General features: G+C 55.6%; 5 protein-coding genes across 5 annotated transcripts; 2 read left to right on the top strand and 3 right to left on the bottom strand.

Annotated features, from left to right (window-relative positions):
* On the bottom strand, positions 1 to 2,015 carry ENH_00025160 (hypothetical protein, conserved; the record flags this gene model as incomplete). Its single annotated transcript, XM_013579782.1, has 1 exon — positions 1 to 2,015. A coding segment is annotated over one exon (2,015 nt), but the record flags the coding sequence as incomplete, so codon positions are not given.
* An 841-nt stretch (positions 2,016 to 2,856) lies between these two features.
* Positions 2,857 to 5,235, top strand: ENH_00025150 (hypothetical protein, conserved; the record flags this gene model as incomplete). Its single annotated transcript, XM_013579781.1, has 5 exons — positions 2,857 to 3,144; positions 3,405 to 3,783; positions 4,009 to 4,289; positions 4,711 to 4,797; positions 5,047 to 5,235. The coding sequence occupies 5 exons, from the start codon at positions 2,857 to 2,859 to the stop codon at positions 5,233 to 5,235; spliced, it is 1,224 nt and encodes a 407-aa protein (XP_013435235.1).
* A 3,607-nt stretch (positions 5,236 to 8,842) lies between these two features.
* On the top strand, positions 8,843 to 11,345 carry ENH_00025140 (ATP-dependent RNA helicase, putative; the record flags this gene model as incomplete). The annotated part of the gene is made up of 3 exons (XM_013579780.1): positions 8,843 to 10,105; positions 10,527 to 10,631; positions 11,154 to 11,345. The coding sequence occupies 3 exons, from the start codon at positions 8,843 to 8,845 to the stop codon at positions 11,343 to 11,345; spliced, it is 1,560 nt and encodes a 519-aa protein (XP_013435234.1).
* Positions 11,346 to 14,827: 3,482 nt separating this feature from the next.
* ENH_00025130 (hypothetical protein, conserved) lies at positions 14,828 to 18,167 on the bottom strand (the record flags this gene model as incomplete). Its single annotated transcript, XM_013579779.1, is given in 6 exon segments — positions 14,828 to 15,025; positions 15,348 to 15,492; positions 16,026 to 16,303; positions 16,308 to 16,317; positions 17,585 to 17,847; positions 18,096 to 18,167. Coding segments are annotated over 6 exon segments (966 nt in total).
* Positions 18,168 to 21,407: 3,240 nt separating this feature from the next.
* On the bottom strand, positions 21,408 to 22,976 carry ENH_00025120 (hypothetical protein, conserved; the record flags this gene model as incomplete). The annotated part of the gene is given in 3 exon segments (XM_013579778.1): positions 21,408 to 22,055; positions 22,039 to 22,380; positions 22,851 to 22,976. Coding segments are annotated over 3 exon segments (1,116 nt in total).

The following is a 22,976-nucleotide window of genomic DNA, read 5'->3' as shown; positions in this document are numbered from 1 at the left end:
CCCGGGGGCCCCCCGGGGGCCCCCGGGCCCCCGCGGAGGTCGATCTGGAGCCCGGTTTGGCGGTCTCCCTGGGGGCCCCCGAAGACCCCCCGAAGCGTCAAGAGAGAGGGCGAGGCCCTGACGGAGAAGACCTTTTTGGCGACAACTCGGAAGAGACAAGGCCCGATTTTGCGGACTTTTGCGGCGAAGTCCGCGACGGGGCCCAGCGCAGCCAGCGGGGCCGGCAGGGGACACAAGTCCCCCCGGGCCTGCTGCAGCAGGAACTCCCTGTCATCTGGCAGCGGGCAGCGCAGCAGCAGCGCGTCTATGGCCCCCGGGGCCTCCTCTCTAGCAGCAAAGACGGGCTGCTGCTGCCCCAGCTGCGGGGGGTGGCAGCTGCAGGTGGGGGGCAGCGGGAGCTGCAGCAGCAGCGGCGCGCGGCGGCGCAGCAGCAGCCGCTGCAGCCAGTGCTGCAGCCGCAGCAGCGGGTTCCGCGGCGCGAAGTGCAGCGCCACGTGCAGCAGCTGCTGCTTCGGAGAACACCAGAGGGCCACAGCCCCCCGCCGCAGCGCCCGCAGCCGGTGGTGCGTCAGCTGCGAGATCAGCAGCACTGACACGGGCCCGAACTGGCCCTGGACTCGCTGCGAGCAGGCCTCGAAGGGCACCAGGTGCTGCAGCAGCTGCAGCGGGGCGGCGGGGAGGCCCGTCACCAGCCCCCGCCGCTGCTGCTGCTGCTGCTGCTGCTGCTGCTGCTGCGGCAGCAGCGCGAAGTCGCTCGAGCCCGCTTCGGTCGTCAGACTCAGCGAGGAGACTGTCTCCAACTCCAACGCTCCCCCGCGACGAAGACCCAACAGGCCCAGCGGGTACGAAGACCCTCCCACGCTCCCGCTCTCCTCCGCTGCTGCTGCTGCTGCTGCTGCTGCTGCTGCTGCGGGGGGGGGAGACGCCTCCAACGGCTCTCCCCCGACGCCCAAACCTTCTCCTGCTGCTGCTGCTGCTGCTGCTGCTCCGCCTTCGCCGTCCTCGGCAGCCCCTGCTGCTGCTGCTGCTGCTGCTGCTCCCTCCGCCCCCAACGACTCTGCTGCTGCAAACTCTGCTGCTGCCGCTCCGCCCTCCTCACCTGCTCCAGCGCCCGCTGCGGAGCCCCCAGCTCCACCCGCTTCCGCTGCTGCAGCTTCTGCTGCGGCAGCTTCTGCTGCGGCAGCTTCTGCTGCTGCAGCTTCTGCTGCGGCAGCCTCTGCTGCAGCAGCTTCTGCTGCAGCAGCTTTCGCCGCGGCAGCTTCTGCTGCAGCAGCTTCTGCTGCAGCAGCTTCTGCTGCAGCAGCCTCTGCTGCAGTAGCTTCTGCTGCGGCAGCTTCCGCTGCGGCAGACTCTGCGGCTGCAGCCTCTGCTGAGGCCCCTTCTGCTGCTGCTGCTGCGGCTGCCCTTTCCGACGCCTCGGCTTCGGCTTTTGCTGCTGCCGCTGCCGCCGCTGCTGCCTCTTCAGCCTCTGCTGCCGCTGCTGCTGCTGCTGCTGCCGCTGCTGCTTCGGCTCTCGCTGCTTCTAGTTCTGAAGCCTTTGCCTCTGCGAGCGCTGCTGCTTGCGCGGCGGCCTCCGCTGCTGCTGCGTCTGCGTCAGCGCGCTGTTTGGGGGGCCCCGGCAGCACCGTTTGCTGCTGCTGCTGCTGCTGCTGCTGCTGCTGCTGCTGCTGCTGCTGGGCAGCAAAGGACTTTTCGGTGGCAATTTCGACGACGCGCCGCACAGCAGCGTCCAAGACAGAGGGGGGGAAGAGAGGCACTTCAGCGAGTTCTGCTGCCAACTCGAGAATGGGCCTTTGCCGGCTCTGCGCGTCTGGGCCATCGGGGGGCCCCCTCTCGCCGCCCTCGCTGTGGGGCCGCAGCCCGTAGGGGCTGCTGCTGCTGCTGCTGCTGCTGCTGCGGCCCTCGCGCCCCAGCCTACGGACGACAGCCTCTGCAGATGCGGCCTGGGGGAACTTGGCCGCCAGAAGCGCCGCAGGCAGCCACAAAAGGGCTCGCCGGAGCCGCGAAATCTTCATATCCAGAGCCTGAGGGCGGCAGCAGCGGAACCTGTGGAGGACCGGCCAGCACACGATCTGCAGCAGCAGCCCCGATCGCCGCCCGGAAATCAACCTCTCCTGGCTGCTGCTTTATGCAATAATGACCAATTAAAACCAAATGAGCGCGAAATGGGAGAAAAGAAGGCTTAAAGCGGGCTGCGAAGCGCGCAAACCGTCGATTGGCCGTTTCGGGAGAAGCCCAGGACACCGCAGGGCTGCAGGAGTCCACTAGCGGGGAAGCGGCAGGCCTCGAGCTTCCTTTACAAGTTCATTAAAAAGGCCAAAGTATTTAAATTATACTTTTCGTTAAGACTCAGCTGAAGCGACGAAGGTACCTGGACGAAACCTTCCGCGGCTGCCAGCTGGCCGCACCCACCCAGTTCAACTGCTTCAAACCTGAACTGCCTCCGTTTTGAGGAAATCCGCAGCCGATGCCAAATACTTTTGCCTTCAAATGTTTAAACAGTTCTTTTGCGTCATTTTTAGCTCCAATTTGAAGTAATTTGTCGGCGCTTTCCCGGGTGATCGCGCCGCTTCCCGTTTGGCAGCTGCTCAAACCGATGCAGGCCCAATCTGCTACGACCCCAGCTGTGGGGCCAGCGGTTATTCCCGCGTTTTAGCTTTTGAGTTAATGGCATTTAGGCGACTCTCCTCCATTTCAACATTTAGCTTCTCAGCTTTCTTCGTTTAGGCTCGGCGAGGCGCGGCGAGCCGCCTCTCCCGCCGCGAAGGCCGGGTGTACAGACTCGAGAAATGCGCGCCTCTCGCACCACTGCTTGACTGGTCTCGCCACTTTTTTCCAAGTTCTCCAGCGGGCCCAATGGAAGTGGACGGGGAGGGGGGCCCCCTCGAGGGGCCCCCCCCGTCAGGGGCTTTGCAGGTGCTGCCTCGATCCCAGGGAAAGCCCCCTGCCTTCTTCATTTCCAAAGCAGAAGAGTGTCAGTCTTCTTTTCCGCCAAATGTGGAGTTGGCGGTGAAGTTTTTGGAGAAGGGGGTGTCTGTACACCCCAACCATGTGGGGCTGCTCGAACGCCTCGCAGCCGAATACGCAGAGATGGGCAGGGCAGAGGAGGCGAAGCAGCTGCTGCAGAGGGCCATGGAGCTGCAGGTGCAGCCTGCTGCTGCTGTTGCTGCTGCTGCTGCTGCTGTTGCTGCTGCTGCAGTTGCTGCTGCTGCGGTTGCTGCTGCTGCTGCAAGTGGAAGGGGCCCCCGCGGCCGAATTTTCGCGCTTTTGCAGCGGGCTGCGGGCCCCTGCGCCCCGCCTGCTGCTGAGTCTGCTGCTGCGCCGGCTGCTGCTGCTGCTGCTTCTGCTGCAGCTCACTTTTGCTGCTTTTTGTTTTATTCTTTTCTTTTTGCTGCCGCCCGCAGCCAGACTCGGGGCCCCTCAAGTTCCTCCAAATGGCCCAACTCGAAGACGGCGCCGCCAGCCTGCCGCTGTACAACAAGGCCATTGGCATGCTGGAGTCTGCTGCGCGGCTGGGCCCCCGCAGCAGCAGCAGCAGCAGCAGCAGCAGCAGCAGCAGCAAGAGCAGCAGCAGCAGCAGCGCAGCAGCAGAGTTCTCGCAGCAGGAGGCGAGGGCCCACTTGGTGCGGGCCTACGCCTCTGTGGCTGAACTCTATCTCACAGATCTCTGCGGCGAAGCAGAAGCAGCAGCAGCAGCAGCAGCAGCAGTTAACAAGGCTTTGCTGCTGGACCCCGACAGCCCCGACGCGCTGCTCTGCGAGGCCCAGCTCAAGAACGTCAAAGGTCTGCTGCTGCTGCTGCTGCTGCTGCTGCTGCTGCTGCGGTCGTTGCTGGGTCAGCTGCTGTTGCTGCGGTTGCTGCTGCTGCTGCGGTTGTCTCTGCTGCTGCGGCTGCCGCTGGGGTTGCTCTCGCACTGCAGCAGCTGCTGCAGCTGCTGCTGCTGCTGCGCGGCCCGTTCCCGCTGCTGCAGCAAGCTCTGCTGCTGCTGCTGTTGCTGCTGCGCTGCAGAGGACCGCGAGGGCGCAATGGCTGCTGCTGCGCGCCTGCATGCGGTGCTGAAGCGGCTGCAGCAGAAGGCTGCTGCTGGGCTGCTGCTGTGGCAGCGCGGGCCAGAGCGCGCAGCAGCAGCAGCAGCAGCAGCAGCAGCAGCAGCAGCAGCAGCAGGACAAGAAGAGGAAAATGCTTCAATTGAACTCCGAGTCAACGCCGGAAGACTCTTCATAGATTTAGAAATGATTGAGGAGGCCCTTGAAGTGCTCTGCACCTGTCTAGAAGAAAACGAAGACGACGTATGCTGCTGCTGCTGCTGCTGCAGTGGTTGCTGCTGCTGCTGCTGCAGTGATTGCTGCTGCTGCTGCTGCGGTTGATGCTTTTGATGCTGCTGCTGCTGTGGCTGATGCTTTTGATGATGCTGCTGCGGCTGCTGTGGCTGATGCTATTAATGCTGCTGCACGTACTGTCTTGGGTGCTGCTGCTGCTGCTGCAGCAGAACCCAAGACAGTAAGTGCAGCAGCAGCAGCAGTTGCTGCTGCTGCTGTGGTTGGTGTTGCTGCTGCTGGGGCTTGTGAAGCTCTTGCTTCCGTTGCTGCTGCGCCTTGTGCCTCCGTCTGTCCGTTTGGCGCTGCAGCAGCAGCGTCTGCTGCTACTCAAGGCTTAGGGTTTAGGGTTTAGGGTTTAGGGTTTAGGGCTTAGGGTTTGTTGCTGCTGCAGCCCGAGGTCTGGCTGGTGTATTCCTGCGGGCTGTTGAAAGCTAAGGAATTTGACTCTTGTCTCAGCGCGCTGGATGAGTTGAAAGACGTAAACCCTAAACCCTAATTGCTGCCCCCAAACCCTAAACCCTAATCGCTGCTGCTAAGCCCTAAACGCGGGCTGCCCCCCCGAACCCTAAACCCTAGTTGCTGCCTTCAAACCCTAGTAAATCCTAAACCCTCACTCCTAAACCCTAGTTGTTGTGTCCCAGCAGCAACAGCAGCAGTTCATCAACGCTGAGTTTTGCTGCTGCTGCTGCTTTTGCTGCTGCTGCTGTTGCTGCTGCTGCTGCTGCAGCGGCTCAAGCAATTTGGCTTCCCCAGCGACCACCCAATGGCAGAACAGGAGAAGGAGCTGCGCGAACTGGCGGAGCAGGGCCTCAATGACCCGCAGCAGCAGCAGCAGCAGCAGCAGCAGCAGCAGCAGCAGCAGCAGCAGGATAGCAGCGACAGCAGCCTCTCCTCCGATGACGAGGACGCCTCCTGAAGGCGCTGCCGAACTGGCAAAAATTTTAGTCTTCGTTGGAGTCCACACTTTGGGGTTTAGGGTTTAGGGTTTAGGGTTTGGGCTGGTGAATAGGGGTTAGGGCTTAGGGCTGTTGAGTTAGGGTTTAGGGCTTAGAGTTGCTGAATTAAGGCTTAGGGTTTAGGGTTTGCAGAATTAGGGTTTAGGGTTCAGGCCGCTGAAGTAGGGCCAAGGGTTTATGGCGCACAGATTAGGGTTTTAGCCTTGGGAAACCCCGAACTTGAGCAGCAGCAGGGGAGCTAAGAAATTAGGGTTTAGGGTTTGGGGCTCCCACTGTGTTGAGCAAACCCTAAAACCCTAAACCCTAGATTAGGACCCTGGCTGGCGCGCAGTGTCTGCTGCAGCAGCTGCCCTCATATGGTAGTTGTGTCCTAGGGTTTAGGGTTTAGGGTTTAGGGTTTGGAAGGCATTCGGGAGGTCTACCGCTGCATTTTAGATGAGCGAAGACAAAGATTTGGCGGCGAAGCGACGGGCGTTTGAGGTCTAGGGTTTAGGGTTTAGGCTAGGGTTTAGGGTTTAGGGTTTGGCAGCGCCCGGCGGCTCGCTGCCTTGCTTCTGCGTCTATTGAGCCTTAGATGATCATTTTAATTCTATTTTTTATTATTAATAAATATTTTGAATTAATTTGTCATACAAATCATTAAAACTGGAAAAGAAGAAGTCAAAACAGCAAACGAAAGCTGGGGCTGGGGGCCCCCTCTTGGGGCCCCAGCCCCAATGAGGCCGCTGTTGCTGCTGCTGCTGCTGTTGCTGCTGCTGTTGTTCATCCTTCGTTTATTTTTGGCATTTATTTATTCCTTTTTAGAGGTTGCATGAATTGCTGGCCCTTTTAAAGCCATTTAAGGGTTTAGGGCTCGCGGTTCGGGGCCTGGGCAGAGAGGCTTAGGGTTTAGTGTTTAGGGTTTAGGGTTTAGGGCCTGCCCAGGAGATGCTGAGCTTCGCAGAAGATGAGGATGTCGATAACACTGCGGAGGACGAGCAGCAGCAGCAGCAGCGGCGGCGGCTGCTGCTGGCCCCCAGCAGCAGCAGCAGCAGCAGCAGCAGCAGCGAAGGCTCGTTTGCTGCTCCCGTGTTCCGCCCTCGTCAGCGCGGGCAGCAGCAGCAGCAGCAGCAGCAAATAGGCCCTGCTGCCCGTCCCGCGCTCACCCACAAGCAGTTCCTGCTGCAGCGTGCATCCGAGTTAGCAGCAGCAGCAGCAGAAGCAGAAGCAGAAGCAGCACAAGCACCAGCAGCAGCAGCAGCAACAGCAGCAGCAGCAGCAGGAGACGCAGGGTCGCGCAAGCGAGCGCGGCGCACAGGCTGGAGCGTGAGTGAGGACGGGGCCCCCCAGGGGGCCCCAGGGGGGGCCCCCCAGGGGGCCCCCGGGGGGGCCCCCCAGGGGGCCCCCGGGGGGCCCCCGGGGGCCCCCGGGGGCCCCCCCGCCACCGGGTGGGGGCCCCCCGTGGACCCTGAGGTGCAGCAGGAGCGGCTGCGGGCCATTGAAATGGCTGTGGGGGCCCCCCGAAGCAGCAGCAAAGCAGCAGCAAATAAAGAAGAAGAGGAAGCAGAAAGGACTTTGGAGCGAATGTGGTGAGTTGGCCCGATCCCCAAACCCCAAACCCTAAACCCTAAACCCTAAACCCTAAACCCTCGCGCCCCCTGTCTACAGGTACGACAGAGACGACAGCTCGGGCTTCCAATTCGGAGACATCGACGACGAAGACCCTCGTCTCTTAGAAAAGGAAGAAAGGCTGAAGAGCAAGGGGGGGGCCCCGGGGGCCCCGAGGGGCCCCTCGGGGGGAGGTCTGTGGCGGAAAGACAAAGACAACATGATAATGAACTGTGGGAAAGACTTTTGATGCAGCGGGGGGGGGCGGGGCCCCCCGGGGGGCCCCTCTTGGAGGGTACTGAAGAAGACGAAACTGAAAAAGAACATATTATTTGCAGAAACTTGCTGCCTCCTTTTTTGAAAGATTACAAACCCTCGGAACGAACTATTAGTGTTGTCAAGGACGACACCAGCGACCTCGCTAACCTCGCCAGGCAAGCCAGGGTTTAGGGTTTAGGGTTTAGGGTTTAGGGTTTAGGGTTTAGGGTTTAGGGTTTAGGGTTTGGGTTTTGGGGTTTGTGTCTGTTCTTCGCTGGCTCCCTCGCTTTCTTTGCTGCTGCCGTTTCTTTGTGGCGGACCAGCGAGTCCAGTTGCTGCCGCTGCTGCTGCAGTTGCTGCTGCTGCTGCTGCAGTTGCTGCTGCTGCTGCTGCTGCAGCTTGCGCTTGCCTCCTTGCTTTCCTCGCTGCTGCTGTCATTTCCCTTTCCTCTGAATTGTTTCCGTTTCTTCCTCACTATTATTCTTGAAATATTTGAACTCGGCGAATTGTCGATTGGATTTGTTTCGCTGCTGCTGCTGCTGCTGCTGCTGCTGCTGCTGCTGCTGCTGCTGCTGCTGCAGGAAGGGCAGCGCGTTGCTGCGTTACACCCGAGACGCAACAGACCGTGCTGCAGTGCGGCAGCGGTTTTGGGAGGTTGCGGGTTCGACGCTGGGGAAGCTGATGCAGGGGAGTGCAGCAGCAGCAGCAGCAGAGGAAGCAGCAGCAGCAGCAGCAGCAGCAGCAGCAGCAGCAGCGGGGACGCGGGAGAGCTACGCAGCGGCGTAACAGAGACTGGGAAGGGCTCCGGCGCTGGTTCTGGGTCCAGCAGCAGCAGCAGCAGCAGCAGCAGCAGCAGCAGCAGCAAGAGCATGCAGCAGCAGCGGGAGTCTCTGCCAGTCTTCCAAGTTCGATCTGAGTTTCTCGCACTTTGCAGAGAACACCAAATTTTAATTGTAGTTGGAGAGACAGGCAGCGGGAAGACGACGCAGCTGACGCAGTACCTGCTGGAGGCGGGCTACGCGCGTCCCGCAGCAGCAGCAGCAGCAGCAGCAGCAGCAGCAGCAGAGGCGCACCCCGAAGCAGCAGCAGCAGCAGCAGCAGCAGCAGCAGCAGCGGGAGGCGTGATCGGGTGCACGCAGCCGCGGCGAGTGGCTGCGGTGTCAGTGGCCAAGCGCGTGGCCGAGGAGCTGTCTGTACACCTGGGAGGCCTTGTGGGGTATTCCATTCGCTTCGAAGACTGCACCTCCGCAGACACCCGAATTAAATACATGACAGACGGAGTGCTGCTGCGCGAAAGTCTCGGAGATCCAGACCTCGACAAGTACTCCTGCATCATCATGGACGAGGCCCACGAGAGGTCTGTGCTGCTGCTGCTGCTGCTGCTGCTGCTGCTGCTGCTGCTGCTGCTGCTGCTGCTGCTGCTGCTGCTGCGAGAGCGCCGCCTGCCTGCTGCTGCTGCTGCGGGTGCGGCGAGGGGGTCACCTCACCTCCCGCTGCTGCTGCTGCTGCTGCTGCTGCTGTGGGTGCTGGCGCTAGTTCTGCTGCTGCTGCTGCTGCTGGTGCGGCGAGAGGGTCACCTCACCTCCCGCTGCTGCTGCTGCTGCTGCTGCTGCTGCTGCTGCTGCTGCTGGCAGGTCTCTGAACACGGACATTCTGTTTGGAGTGCTGAAGGGGGTGGTGGCGCGGCGGCGGGACTTCAAGTTGATAGTGACTTCAGCAACGATGGACGCGGAGCGTTTTGCTGCTTTCTTCGGAGGCGCAGCAATTTTTAAAATCCCGGGAAGGACTTTTCCAGTTCAAATTGAGTTTGCGCGGACTCTCCCCGACGACTACGTGGATGCTGCAGTCCAGAAGTGCCTCGCCATCCACTGCAGCACGCCCTGCAAGGGCAGCAGCAGCAGCAGCAGCAGCAGCAGCAGCAGCAGCAGCAGCAGCAGCAGCAGCAGCAGCGGCGAGATCGGGAGCAGCGCGAGCGGGAGCGCGGCCGCTGCTTCGGGCGCCCCCAGCAGCAGCAGCAGCAGCAGCAGCAGCAGCAGCAGCAGCAGCAGCAGCTTGGAGGAGGAGAGTGGGGACATATTGGTATTTATGACCGGCCAAGATGACATAGAAGTCTGCTGCATCTTGCTGGCAGCAAGAGTGGAGCAGCTGGGGCCGCGAGCGCCGCCGCTCACGCTGCTGCCGATCTACTCGCAGCTGGGGGCGGAGCAGCAGGCGAAAGTGTTTGCTGCGAGTCCTTTTCGGAAAGTAATAGTTGCAACAAACATTGCAGAAACTTCTTTGACTTTAGAAGGAGTTAAATACGTCATAGACTCTGGACTTTGCAAAATGAAAGTCTTCAGTGCTGCAGTGGGAATGGATCTGCTGCAGCTCGCGCCGATCTCGCAAGCTGCTGCGCTGCAGCGCAGCGGCCGCGCCGGCCGCTGCAGCAGCGGCTGCTGCTTCCGGCTCTACCCCGAAGCAGCTTTTTTGCGGGAGATGCTTCCCGCTGCAGTGCCGGAGGTGCAGCGTTCGAACCTCAGCAATGTGGTTCTTCTTTTGAAGAATCTTGGAGTTGAAAACATCCAAAACTTCGACTTAATTGACCCTCCTCCGAAGGACTCTTTGCTGCAGGCGCTGCACCAGCTGTGGGCCCTGGGGGCCCTCGACCCGGGGGGGGCCCTCACTGCAGCGGGGCAGCAGATGGCGGCCTTCCCGCTGGACCCCCCGCTGTCGAAGATGCTGCTGGCAGCAGCAGCAGCAGGCGGCAGCAGCGAGATGGCTTCTGTGGTTTCTTTGCTGTCAGTGCCTTCTCTCTTCTTCCCCAACAAGCAGCAGCAGCAGCAGCAGCAGCAGCAGCAGCAGCAGCAGCAGCACAACTCCGAAGCAACGCGAGAAAAGTTCTTCGTCCCCGACAGCGACCACCTCACTCTCCTCAACGTCTTCCAGCAGTTCAAAAGGGCTCACGCCAGCCCCCAGTGGTGCCTCAAACACTTCATCCAACCCAAGGTCTCCTGCTGCTTTGCTGCTGCTGCTGCTGTTTTGCTGCTGCTGCTGCTGCTGCTGCTGTTTTGCTGCTGTTGCTGCTGCTGTTTTGCTGCTGGGGGGGTGGTGGTGGTGGTTCGAAGGAGCCCACGCCAGCCCCCAGTGGTGCCTCAAACACTTCATCCAACCCAAGGTCTCCTGCTGCTGCTGCTGCTCCTGCTGCTGCTGTTTTGCTGCTGCTGCTGCTGCTGCTGTTTTGCTGCTGCTGCTGCTGCTGCTGCTGTTTTGCTGCTGCTGTGGTGGTGGTTCGAACGCGCTCATGGTAGTCCACAGGGGTGTCTCAAACACTTTGTGCAGCCGAAGGAAACTCCTTTACCGCCGTTTTGCTGCTGCTGCTGCTGTTTTGCTGCTGCTGCTGCTGCTGCTGCTGCTGCTGCTGCTGCAGGCAATGGCGCGAGTGCAGGAGGTGAGGGCGCAGCTGGTGGACACCATGCGGCAGCAGGGAATTCCGGAGGTTTCTTGCGGCACGGATTGGGACATTTTGAGAAAAGTCAGTTTTTCATTTCTTTTTTCCTTTTTGGTCTTTTTTGTTTCTTTTTTTTTCTTTTTTGTTTCTTTTTTGTCCCCTTTTTCTCTCTTTTCGGTCCCTTTTTTGTCTCTCTTTTGTCTCTTTTTTATGTCTCTTTTTTGTCTTTCATTTGTCTCCCTTTTGTCTCTTTTAATGTCTTTTTTGTCTCTCATTTGTCTCTCTTTTGTCCTTTTTTTGTCTCTTTTTCGTCCCCTTTTGCCTCCCTTTTGAGGTCTATTAAAGATGTTGTTTAGGGTTTTTCAAAGCAAGGGTTCGTGTTTTACCGAAGTTAGGGTTTGAGAAAAGGGTTTGAGGCTGTCTAGGGTTTACGAGGGTTTGCGAGGGTTTGCGAGGGTTTGTGAGGGTTTTTGGCGGTTTTCTGGCGGTTTTTGGTGGTTTTTGGTGGTTTTTGAGGGTTTTTAGGGTTTTTAGGGTTTGCGAGGGTTTGCGAGGGTTTGCGAGGGTTTACGAGGGTTTGCGAGGGTTTGCGAGGGTTTGTTTCAGGCCATTTGCGCGGGCTACTTCCACCAAGCTGCGAAACTCCGGGGAATTGGAGAATATGTAAATTTGAGGACTTGTGTTCCTTGTCATGTACACCCCAACTCTGCGCTTTACGCAGCTGGACAGACACCCGACTACGTCGTCTACCACCAGCTCCTCCTCACCACCAAAGAGTATATGAGAACTGTCAGCTAGGGTTTAGGGTTTAGGGTTTAGGGTTTAGGGTTTAGGGTTTAGGGTTTGGTGTGGGAGGGGGCTTGAGGGGTACTAGCAGCGCCTTTTCCCCACCAAAGAATACGTGAAAACTGTCCGCGATGGTCTAGGGTCTGTTCTTCGTGGCTTAGGGTTTAGGGTTTAGGGTTTTGGGGCTAGGGTTTAGGGTTTAGGGTTTAGGGTTTAGGGTTTAGGGTTTAGGGTTTGCGTGCAGGTGACAGCGGTGGACGCGCACTGGCTGGCGGAGTTTGGCCCCATGTTTTACACTTTGCGGAAAGTGGGAGTTGGCCTCGAGAATTTTGAAAAAGAAGAACTTCGCCAAAACGCAGGCAAGGGTTTAGGGTTTAGGGTTTAGGGTTTAGGGTTTAGGGTTTAGGGTTTAGGTTGCAGGGTGGGTTTTTTCATTCCTTTTGGTTCTTTTTGTCTCTTGTTTTGTTTCTTTTATTTTGTCTTTTTCGTCCTCTTTGTCTTTTTTATTTTATCTGTTTGTTTCTTTTCTTTTTGTTTCTCATTTGTTTCTTCTTTTATTTTTTTGTTTCTTTTGATCTCCTTTGTCCTCTCTTCTTGCTTTCTTCTCTTTGTCCTTTTGTCTCTTTGCTGCTGCTGCTGCTGCTGCTGTGTGCTGCTGCTGCTGCTGCTGCTGCTGCTGCTGCTGGGCGAAATAGTGCGGGCGCATTGTGTTGCTGCTGCTGCAGAATTTGAGGCCCAGATGCAAAAAGCTGCAGAGGAGGAAGAGCGGAAGCAGCAAGCAGCAGCAGCAGCAGCAGCAGCAGCAGCAGCAAAAGCGAACTTCGCAGAAGCAGCAGCAGGACGCCGCCGGCGGCCCCCCGCAGCGCCTCTGTCTTTGCCAGTTCCCGTGTCTCTGTCGGAAGAAGCAAAGAATGAAATAAATGAAATAAATGAAATAAATAAAATAAATAAAATAAATCAATTTAATCAAAAAAAAACTAAAGAAACTAATGGCAACAATTGGGAAGACACAGAAGAAACTGCTGCTTTCAACAAACTCAAACTGCTGCGCAAAGCCGCGCAGCTGAAAGGCCCGAGAGTGAAGGAAGAGAGAAGCGACGAGCAGCAGCAGCAGCAGCAGCAGCAGCAGCAGCAGCAGCAGCAGCAGCAGCAGCAGAAGCAGGATGCGGCAAAGCCTCCCAAGGGCGAGTGACTTCTTTTGTCTCTTTCCTGCTCTTGCTGCTGCTGCCACTTTTTGTTTCTTTTTGTCTTTTTGGCTTCTGCTTTGCTTCGGCTTCATTTTGTTTCCTTGTGCTGCGCCAAACCCTAAACCCTAAATTGGGGTTTGGTGCAGCCCAGCCTCCTCTAGCTAGCCCCTAACTCTAAACCCTAAACCCTATTTTTCTACACTCGCAGCCCTCCTAGACCCCGCGAACCAAAAACGCAAACCCTAAACCCTAAACCCTTAAAATTAGGGTTCAGCGAATGCGATGCAAACCCTAAACCCCAGCAAGATTGTAAGAGTTTAGGGTTTAGGGTTTGCGGGCCCCTCTTGGCCCCTAGCCTCTCTGTGCATTTGCTGCTGCTGAGACGCATCCTAGCTGCTGCTGCTGTTCCTGCTGCTGCTGCTGCTGGTCCTGCTGCTGCTGCTGCTGCTGGTCCTGCTGCTGCTGCTGCTGTTGGTCCTGCTGCTGCTGCTGGTCCTGCTGCTGCTGCTGCTGCTGCTGGTCCTGCTGCTGCTGCTGCTGCTGCTGCTCTTCTTCCATCCAGTCGTCCATGAGCGTTTCCACCTCTGCTTCGTTTCTGGGGTCGACAAGAGGCCCGCAGCCTGACTCAGTCTGCTGCTGCTGCTGCTGCAGTTGCTGCTGCCGCAGCTGCTGCTGCTGCTGCGCCTCTTGCCGCAGCTGCTCGGCCAGGGCCTTTTTCCGCGCACTAATTTTCGGCCCTCTTGCCCTGCAGCAGACACACGAACTGAGGTGTACGTACACCTGAACTCCACTGTGTACAGCACTTTAAATAAGCCCCCGACACGAAGTATGGACAGCAGCAGCAGCAGCAGCAGCAGAAGTAGCAGCAGGGGCAGCGCGCAGTGCTGCAGCAGTGCATACAGTCTTGCACAGCAAAGGCGGCAGCAGCAGGAACTGCAGCAGCAACAGCAGCAGCATCGCCACTACCACCACTACCAGCAGCAGCAACAGCAGCACCATGGCCACAACTCCCACAACCCGCAGCAGCAGCAGCAGCAGCGGGAGCAGCAGCAGCAGCAGCAGCAGCAGCGGGAGCAGCAGCAGCAGCAGCAGCAGCAGGACCTGGGGCTTTTGCCGGTGAAGACGAGGGGTTTATTTGTTTGTTTGGGTAACATTGCAGGTCTTCTGAAAAGCCGAACTCCTTTGGGAAGAAAAACTTCAAAAACTTTTATTCCTGATCCACTAATGCTGATCCAACCCAGTCCGGAAATGCTGAGATCGTCTTGAGGTGTACGTACACCTCCGTACACCTGCACTCTGCAGCGAGCAGCAAAACCCCAAAGTCGAAATTCGGAGTTCAAATTCGAATTTAATCCGCTCAAGTCCGGGAAAACAATTAAAGTTACACTTTTTAATAAATTAAAACAAAAAAATGAAATTAAAACGCAAAAATGCAGCCAAAACGTCCGCAATTAGCGAAGCCGCAGCGCTTGAAGTGTACAGACACCCCAGCGGCGGGCGCGCGAGGTGTACAGACACCCCACGCACAGGAGCCGCGAGGCCAAAAAGCAACAAAAGGGGAAATTAAAAAAGAAAAAGTTGTGCATTTGGACAAAAGAAAATATAAAAAGATTAAATAATAAGAGGAGAGAAGCAAGGGGAAAGAAAAACCCAAAAGAAACAAAGAGAAAACTGCAGCAGCTGCAGCAACTGCAGCAGCAAAAGCCCATCAGCTGAAAGGGAGAGCCAGCAGCGGGTCAGCTGTTGCAGCAGCAGGCAGCAGCAGCAGTAGCAGCAGCAGCAGCAGCAGCAACGCGTAGCAGGAGGAGCGAAAGCACCGGAGTAGTTGCTGCTGCTGCAGCTGCAGCAACAGCAGCAACAAGGACGCACTCCGGTGCAGCAGCAGGAGGAACCAATGCATGAGAGAAGTCGCTCCAGCAGCAGCAGCAGCAGCAGCAGCAGCAGCAGCAGCAGCAGCAGCAGCAGCAGCAGCAAACCAACCTGTGTTTGACAAAGGGCTTGAGATTGTTGAAGTCCTCAGGGTGGTGGGGGGGGTAAAGAAAGACTCCAGCTTTCCTATCAAGAAGGTCTTCTGTTTTATTTGTCCTGTTTGCACCCATAAATTAATTAGTTAGTTAATTAATTAATTAATTAATTAATTAATTAATTAATTAATTAGTTTATTATTTATTTATTTATTTATTTATTTGTTTATTAATCCCAACCGCCCACCCCAAAACCCCAAACCCTAGCCCGCACCCGCACCCGCACGTGACCCGAAAACCCTAAACCCTAAACCCTAAACCCTAAACCCTAAACCCTAAACCCTCACTTGCAGATGTGGAGGGTGACCCTGTGGCTGAAGTAGCAGGTGCAGAGGGCCGTGGTTCCTTCCACTAAATCAATTCTCGCCAAAGACCCCACAATTAGGGTTTGGCCTTTTTTGAGGGGATAAGTTAAGGGCTGCATGCGTTTTGTGGGCACTACTGAGAAAAGGTCAAACCCTCGACGCAGCAAACCCGTCACCTGCAACCCAAACCCTAAACCCTAAACCCTAAACCCTAAACCCTAAACCCTCGACCCTGAACATGGTCTCTAACCCCGGAATCCTAAACCCTGATCCCTCATCCCTGAACCTGGCCACAAGCCGCTAGTCCCAAACCCTAAACCCTAAACCCTAAACCCTAAATCCTAGCCCCGAACTCGTAAACCCTAATCTCTAGCCCCTGGACGCTAAACCCCGATCCATAATCCCCGAGCCCTGGCCCCAAGCCGCCAGTGCCAAACCCCAAGCCCAAACCCCAAACCCTAAACCCTAAACCCTAAACCCTAAACCCTAAACCCTCACCTGGTGCTCCGAAGGCACCCCGGGAGTGTCGATAAGTTTGAAACCCTTGGGAAGTCCAAAAGGCAAAATGTCCAAAGTGGTTCCTGGAAGAGGAGACCTCGTGGCGCCTCCCACTGCGCGCTTCAGGTGCAGAGTCCCGAAGTGCCTGCATGCACACGCTGCTGCTGCTGCTGCTGCTGCTGCTGCTGCTGCTGCTGCTGCTGCTGCTGCTGCGGTGCTGCTGCTGCTGTGGTGCCGCTGCTGCTGCTCGGCTTCTTGATCAGGGGCTTCCTTGGAAGGGTTTAGAGAACTATTGGGAATTTCGTGCTGCTGCTGCAGTTTTATTTACTTTATTTTAAATGGTTCAGCCCTATAGTTAGGCTTTCTGCTGCCTCGCGTGTTTGTGGGGAATAAATAGCTGCTGCGCTTAGCTGCCTCTCTAGTGGCTGCTTTAAGCAGCAGCAGCAGCAGCAGCAGCAGCAGCAGCAGCAGCAGCAGCAGCAGCAGCAACAGCAGCAGCAAAATAGCCAGCAGCAGCAGCACTGGGCAGAAGCAGCAGCAAGACCCGCACGAGCAGCAACGCAAGCAGCACTGCCACCCACTCCACCACCATAACCACACCCACCACCATCACCAGCAGCAGCAGCAGCAGCAGCAGCAGCAGCAACTGCAGCAGCAGCAGCAGCAGCAGCAGCTGACTTGTATCCGACGAATTTGAGGAACCTGTTGACGAAGGTCGACTTGCCCGAGTTGACTCTGCCCACAACGAAGATGAAGCGCCCCTGCTGCTGTTGCTGCTGCTGCTGCTGCTGCTGCTGCTGCGCGTCTTCATATGCGTCTGCTGCCGTTGCGAGCGTGCCGCCGCCTGCTGCTGCTGCGTCGCCTGCTGCTGCTGCTGCTGCTGCTGCTGCTGCTGCGCGGGGCCGCAGCCGCGGAGTGTCTTCAGACAAAATCTCTCCAATGCGGCGCTCCAAAGTGTCAAAGCCGAAACCTGAAAAAAAACATTTTTATTTTAGTGCAGCAAATTAATTAATTTAATTACTTTTTAATCCAAAATACAAATCTTGATATCAATTACTTTTAATTCAAAGTATAAGTCTTGAAATAAATTACTTTTTAACTCAAAATATAAATTATAAAGCAGAAATTAATAATTTTTAATTTGAAATATAAATCTTGGAGCAGAAATGAAGGCCTTAAGTGCAGCAAATAAAGCACCTTTTTAATTCAAATAGTAAATCTCAACGTTGCAAACGAAAATAAAAATAAATTATGTATAATATATATTATAAATTAATTATATTTTATATATAATTTATAATATATAATAATATAATATGTAATATAATATGTAATAATATGTGTAGTATATATGATATATATATATACTACACATATTATTACATATTATATGTGTTATACATTGTTATATATAACATATTTATTATATATGTTATGTATATTATATTTATTACAAATATCATTTATATTATATTTATTATTTGCATTACACAAACATTTGCAGCAGCAAAGAAGTAAAATGAAATGAACCATTTGCTGCAGCAAAGAAGCAAAATGAATGGACCATTTGTTGCAGCAAAGAAGCAAAATGAAATGGACCAGCTGCTGCAGCAGCAAGAGCGAAGCAGAATGGACCACTGGTCTGCAGCAAGAGCCAGTGGAGTGGACCAATGGTCTCACCAGTGGCTGCAGAAATCAACACGCAGTCGTCAATGTGCACATTGCGAATTTGCCGGACCATTCGCCGCACCCACTGCCGCACTCTGAAACGAACAGCCACTCAGCTGTACGTACACCTCAACCAGGTGTACATACACCTCAACCAGCTGTACGTACACCTCAACCAGCTGTACGTACACCTCATTCAGGTGTGCGTACACCTCAACCAGCTGTACGTACACCTCAACCAGCTGTACGTACACCTCATTCAGGAGTACGTACACCTCATTCAGGTGTACGTACACCTCAACCAGCTGTACGTACACCTCATTCAGGTGTACGTACACCTCATTCAGCTGTACGTACACTTCAGCCAGGTGTATATACCTAAACCCTGCACCCAGCCCCAAACCCTAAACCCTTTACCCACCCCCAAACCCTAAACCCTGCGCCCAGCCCCAAACCCTAAACCCTTTACCCAGCCCCAAAGCCTAAGCCCTGCGCCCAGCCGCAAACCCTAAACCCGCACCCAGCTCCAAACCCTAAACCCTAAACCCTAAACCCTCGGGCTTGCTGACTCGTTGAGGTCCGCGTCTCGGGGGAGGCAGTCGACTCTGTTGAGGGCCCACAAAACCCTCAAACCCTTTTGTCTGCAGCTTTCGAAAAGCTCCGGAACCACCGAAGCCTCCAAGTCGCAAATATCCACAAGTTTAATTACGAGAGAACTTCGCGGCATTTTGCAAACCACTTTCGAAACCACCGAAGAAACTGACAAACCCTCAAAACCCTCCAAACGCCTCCAAACCCCCGACTCCCACCCAACGTCGATGCTGCGGTAGTGCTGCGGCCCACACCCGCACGCAGGGTTTAGGGTTTAGGGTTTAGGGTTTAGGGTTTAGGGTTTAGGGTTTAGGGTTTAGGGTTTGGGGGAGGCGGATGCGTCTGTCGGGCGCTTGCGCGTGGGCACAGCGGGAAAGGCTCAGTTCGCTGATGCGCGGAATCTAGGGTTTAGGGTTTAGGGTTTGGGATTTAGCGCTAGGGTTTAGGGTTTGGGATTCGGCACGAGGGTTTAGGGTTTGAGGGAATTGCCTGTATTCTGTAGCACCGCTGGCAAGTCAGGAGAGAAGTGCGGACGCGAAATTTGGGCGAGTTTTGCTGCATGCGCACAAACTCAGGCTTAAGGGTTTAGTGTTAAGGGTTTAGGGTTTAGGGGCTAGGGTTTAGGGTTTAGCGGCTAGGGTTTAGGGTTTAGCGGCTAGGGTTTAGGGTTTAGGGTTTAGGGTTGGGCTTGCCTGCAGGACTTCCACTCCGTCTGGCACACATTCCACAGCCTCTCCACGAGGCTTGGGCAGCCTTTTCACCCGGCCACCTGAGACAAGCCAGTCTAAACCCTAAACCCTAAACCCTAAACCCTAAACCCTAAACCCTAGGGGCTAAATTTCAAATCCCCTAAACCCTGAGCCTTGCAGCTTGATCCCCAAAGCGCAGGCGTTGAATTCTGGGCCTCCAGCTCCTAAGCCGCAGCCGCTGAACCCCAAACCCTAAACCCTAAACCCCAAACCCTAAACCCCAAAGCCCAAACCCTAAACCCTAAACCCCCGCGCGCACCGGAATACTCCTCGAACTTGCTCTTGGGAACAAAGCCAACTGCTGCAGCATCTTCTGTCTGCAGTGGGGCCCCACACCCCGAGCAGCGCGTGGGTTGCATGCGGTCGGTCTGCAGCGAACGCATGCGCTGAGGTGTACGTACACCTCGCGGCCCCAGGTGTACGTACACCCCGCGACGGCGCGTGCGGGCCGCCGCGAAGGGCTAATTCAAAACTTTCATTTACTCACTAAATTCAAAACTTTCATTTATTCATTTTCGAGCATTTTAGAAGTTCAAAGACTTTGCAAATGCACAAAAAGACTTGCAAATGATTCAACAAACGCCGGAGGCAGCAGCAAAGAGTTCTCGAGAAGTGCAAACAGACACAAAGGGTATAAATGCATTTAGGGTTTAAGCAACTAATTCTTTTTAAAAGAATGAATTAAGTTGATTCTTTTAAAAAGAGTATTTGCAAGTGTTTGTGGCTGCAAACAAAACGCGAAAACTCGAAAAACGAAAGTGTGAAAAATGCAGACAGAACGAGGTGTCTGTACACCCCAACCCACCCAAAACAGATCCGTCGTGATGCCCGTGAGACTCTTTCGATCATTTTCTTTTTCTTTTTCCAAAGTGCATGCACTTGGCCCCTCAGAACTCAAATGGCGAACAGAAAAACGCAAAAGAGACAAAAAATAACTGCAATTAGACTGAACTCCCGGGCCAACAGACCTCCCCAAAACAGGAGTGAGGAAAGTGCTCCTTGGGGGCCCCCAAGAAGCCTTGAGGGGCCCCTGGGAGCCCCCCTGGGGGCCCCCCGCAGCTCTTGGGGGGCCCCTAGGAGGGGCCCCCAGCGCTGCTTCCGGGGCCCCTCCTGGTGGGCCTTCAGGGCAGCCCACGGGGGGCCCTAGACGGCATTTGGGGCCCCTAAAGAAAAGGCCTAATGCCCTAAATGAGGGTATTGGCTTTGGGGGCCTCAGGGGGCCCCGGCTGTTTCTGTGGGCAGCGGCGGCCAGCGAGCGAAACTTCGTGCGCGGAGTCAGCGGGAGAAACATTGGTGTTTGAGAGTTTAAAATCCGTTTTCTGCATCCGTAATGCTTTTAATTTGAAAATTAAAATTAAATAAAAAAGAAAAAAAGATTTTTGGACGAAAAATGCGAACTTTAGTGACGGGAAGTTCACACGGGCAGGGAGGTGACCGTCGATTCAGATTCTTGAAAAGTAGAAGAGAACGCAGCTGCGCATCTAGTGATCCATTCTTTAATTTAATTTTCAAAAAATAAACATTTAATTTCCCTGTTTTATAATGAAAAAATAGAAATGAAACGCTGGCGAACAGGGGCCCCTCCGACGAAATTGCCGCAGGGAAGTGAGCTGTCTGTACACCTCAGAACGCGGGGATTTCAAGTCCTCAGTTTGAGCTTTAGAAGTTCAGAATATTATCCTCACTTCATTTTATTTCCTGTTTAATACCTCCCACCCGAGGACTTCACACTGTGAGCCCACTGGGGCCCCCAGTGGGCCCCAAGGCCCCCAAGTGAGAGGCCCCCCGTGGCTGTAGGGGCCCCTTTGGGGCCCCCAGGGGCCCCTACCCTTCTTTTGCTCAAGTGTTACAATTTTGAAATGTGGCTGTGGGTGGCTGGCTGCAGCAAATGTTTCTTGTTGCTGAGAGCCAGCTCGCCTGTAAACCCTAACCCTAAAACCCTAGCAAATGTGGGGATAATGAGGGTTTAGGGTTTAGCTTTAACCTCCGATATTCTAGGGTTTGGGGCAACTAAAAGGCATTTTAATACAATTGAAATAAATGCCGTCCAGGGATGAAGCTTACTGTGTTCATCTTGAGGGTTTAGAGCGCTTCAAACCCCCAAACCCTAGCCCCACTAAAATTCCCAGGGTTTCCTTTGGGGCTAGCACTAGGGTTTAGGACTGGGGTTTGCAGCTAGGGTTTAGGGTTTAGGGTTTGGCAAATGCGTGGCGACAGGGGGCGCCTCCCACGGAGCCAGCAGCCACCGGCCAGGCAACGGAAATTTGCGCTTCAGGGTTTAGGGTTTAGGGTTTAGGGTCTAGGGTTTGGGAGCCCCCAAAAGCCCCAAAAGGACAAAGTGGCGGGAGCGCATGCAGTGAAGCAGCAAAATAGAATAAAAGGAGCAGCAAAAGAGATTAAATGAAATGTTTGGTCGGGTCTAGTGAAGTGCAGCAGCTGCGCGTTGGGCTGTCTGTACACTTGCGAAGGAGGTTTAGGGTTTAGGGTTTAGGGTTTAGGGTTTCCTTCTGCTTGCGGGGTTAGGTGGAAATGCTCAGAAGCGGTTTTGTGCAGCAAAACGCATGCAGTGCTGCTGCATCCCTGAGCAGCAAAAGTTTGGGAGAAGGAGCAGCAGCAACTCCTCGAAGTTTCGTTTCGAATTATAAAAAAAAAAAGTGAAGTGAAGGCTCTCGGGCGGCTGGGGAGAGCACTGGCGGTGCGGGCAGCTGGAGTGTACATACACCCCAGCTGTACGTACACCCCAGCTGTACGTACACCGCAGCTGCAGGTACACCGCAGCTGTACGTACACCCCAGCTGTACGTACACACCCCAGCTGTACGTACACCGCAGCTGTACGTACACCGCAGCTGCAGGTACACCGCAGCTGCAGGTACACCCCAGCTGCAGGTACACCCCAGCTGCAGGTACACCCCAGCTGCAGGTACACCCAGCTGTACATACACCGCAGCTGCACATACACCGCAGCTGTACGTACACCGCAGCTGTACGTACACCGCAGCTGTACGTACACCGCAGCTGTACGTACACCGCAGCTGCAGGGAGAGCGGGGGCTAGTGGAGCTGCTGCCAGAGCTGCAGCAGCCGCTGCGGACTGACAGGGTGGACAGCGAGGAAGTTTTGGAAAGCGGCGAAGTCTTCGGAGTCTGCGGCGTAGAGGCTGATGGGGGCCCCCGGGCCAGTGGCCTCGAGGGGGGCCCCCAGGGCCTCCAAAAGGGCCCCCACGAAGCAGTCCTCGTTGCTCAGCAGCGGCTGCCAGGGGGCCCCCCGGGCCAGGAGGGCCCCCAACTCCCCCGAAAGAATGTAGAGGGGCCCCGCAGGGTACGGGGGGTAGTGGGCCCTGTGGGGCAGCAGCGCGGGGTCTTGGTAGTTGCGGTGGGTGGGGTCGGTGATGAGGGGGGCCCCCCTGCGGGGGGCCCCCGCGGCCAGGGGGGCCCCCCGTTTGGCCTCCAGGAAAGCCACCAGCTTCTCCAAGTTGAGGTAAATGTCTGCGTCGGCCTTCACCAAAAAAGCTGCTTCTTTGCAGAAGTTTGCGGCCCACTGCAGCGCAGCTTTGGTCTTGTGCGTCAGCAGCCGGTAGCTGTCGGGCGCAGCAAGCTGGAGGATGTCTCCGTGTTGCTGCGCCTCGCTGCTGAGTTGCTGCAGCAGCAGCAGCAGCAGCAGCAGCAGCAGACACCGACCCCACCACGAAAAACACACGCACTCGCCGCCCCCTCACCACACCCTCGCCACCCCAAGTCCCCCGCACTGCAGCACGAGCTTCCCAGGCCCCAGGGGCTGTCAGCACCAGCACTGCAGCAAACGGGGGGTCTTTGCTGCAGCTGCTGCTGGGCTGCAGCAGCAGCGGCCACTGCGTCTGCACGGGCAGCGACAGCAGCGCAGCAGGAGCTGCTGCTGCTGGCCACTGCCAGCCCCAGCCCTCGCTCGCCAAACTCAGCAGCAGCAAAACCACCAGCAGCAGCAGCAGCAGCCACTGCGCCCTCACAAACTCCCCCGCCGTCCCGTAAACCTCCTCTTGCCCCGAGCCCTGCACAAGCACAAAGCCGACTGCCTTTCCGGGGCTAGGGTTTAGGGTTTAGGGTTTAGGGTTTAGGGTTTAGGGTTTAGGGTTTAGGGTTTAGGGTTTAGGGTTTGGGGTGTTCAACTGAGGCTCAGGCGCTCAAACTAGTGAACTTTGAATTTTCTACTTTAAGTGGCATGCTTCGTGCATTATTACTGAGCCTGCCTTTCCGGGGCTAGGGTTTAGGGTTTAGGGTTTAGGGTTTAGGGTTTAGGGTTTAGGGTTTAGGGCTTGAAACAGGGGCTGGGGAGCTGAAACTGGTGAAAATCTACATACTGAAAGTCGAATTTTCTATTTTGAATTAATCACTTTATGCAATATGTAATGATCATGTGAAGACAAGCAAATGTGTCCGAGAAGCCACTAGTCTGCCAACGCGTCCAAACTGGCGAATTAGGGTTTAGGGTTTAGGGTTTAGGGTTTAGGGTTTAGTTGACTTTCGGCGGTGTTCTCTCGAGGTCCGGGGCAGCGATGCAGCTGCTGTTGGGCGAAGAGGTTTGCGTTTCCAAGTCTTCGAAATATTCTTTTAATTCGAAATTAATTGAAAATTCGGAGTTTTCCAT

Source organism: Eimeria necatrix, genomic scaffold (assembly GCF_000499385.1).
Source record: "Eimeria necatrix Houghton genomic scaffold, Enh_scaff192, whole genome shotgun sequence".
Taxonomy (NCBI): domain Eukaryota; phylum Apicomplexa; class Conoidasida; order Eucoccidiorida; family Eimeriidae; genus Eimeria; species Eimeria necatrix.
Note: the sequence above shows the minus strand (reverse complement) of the source record. Positions and strands in the feature narration are given on the sequence as shown.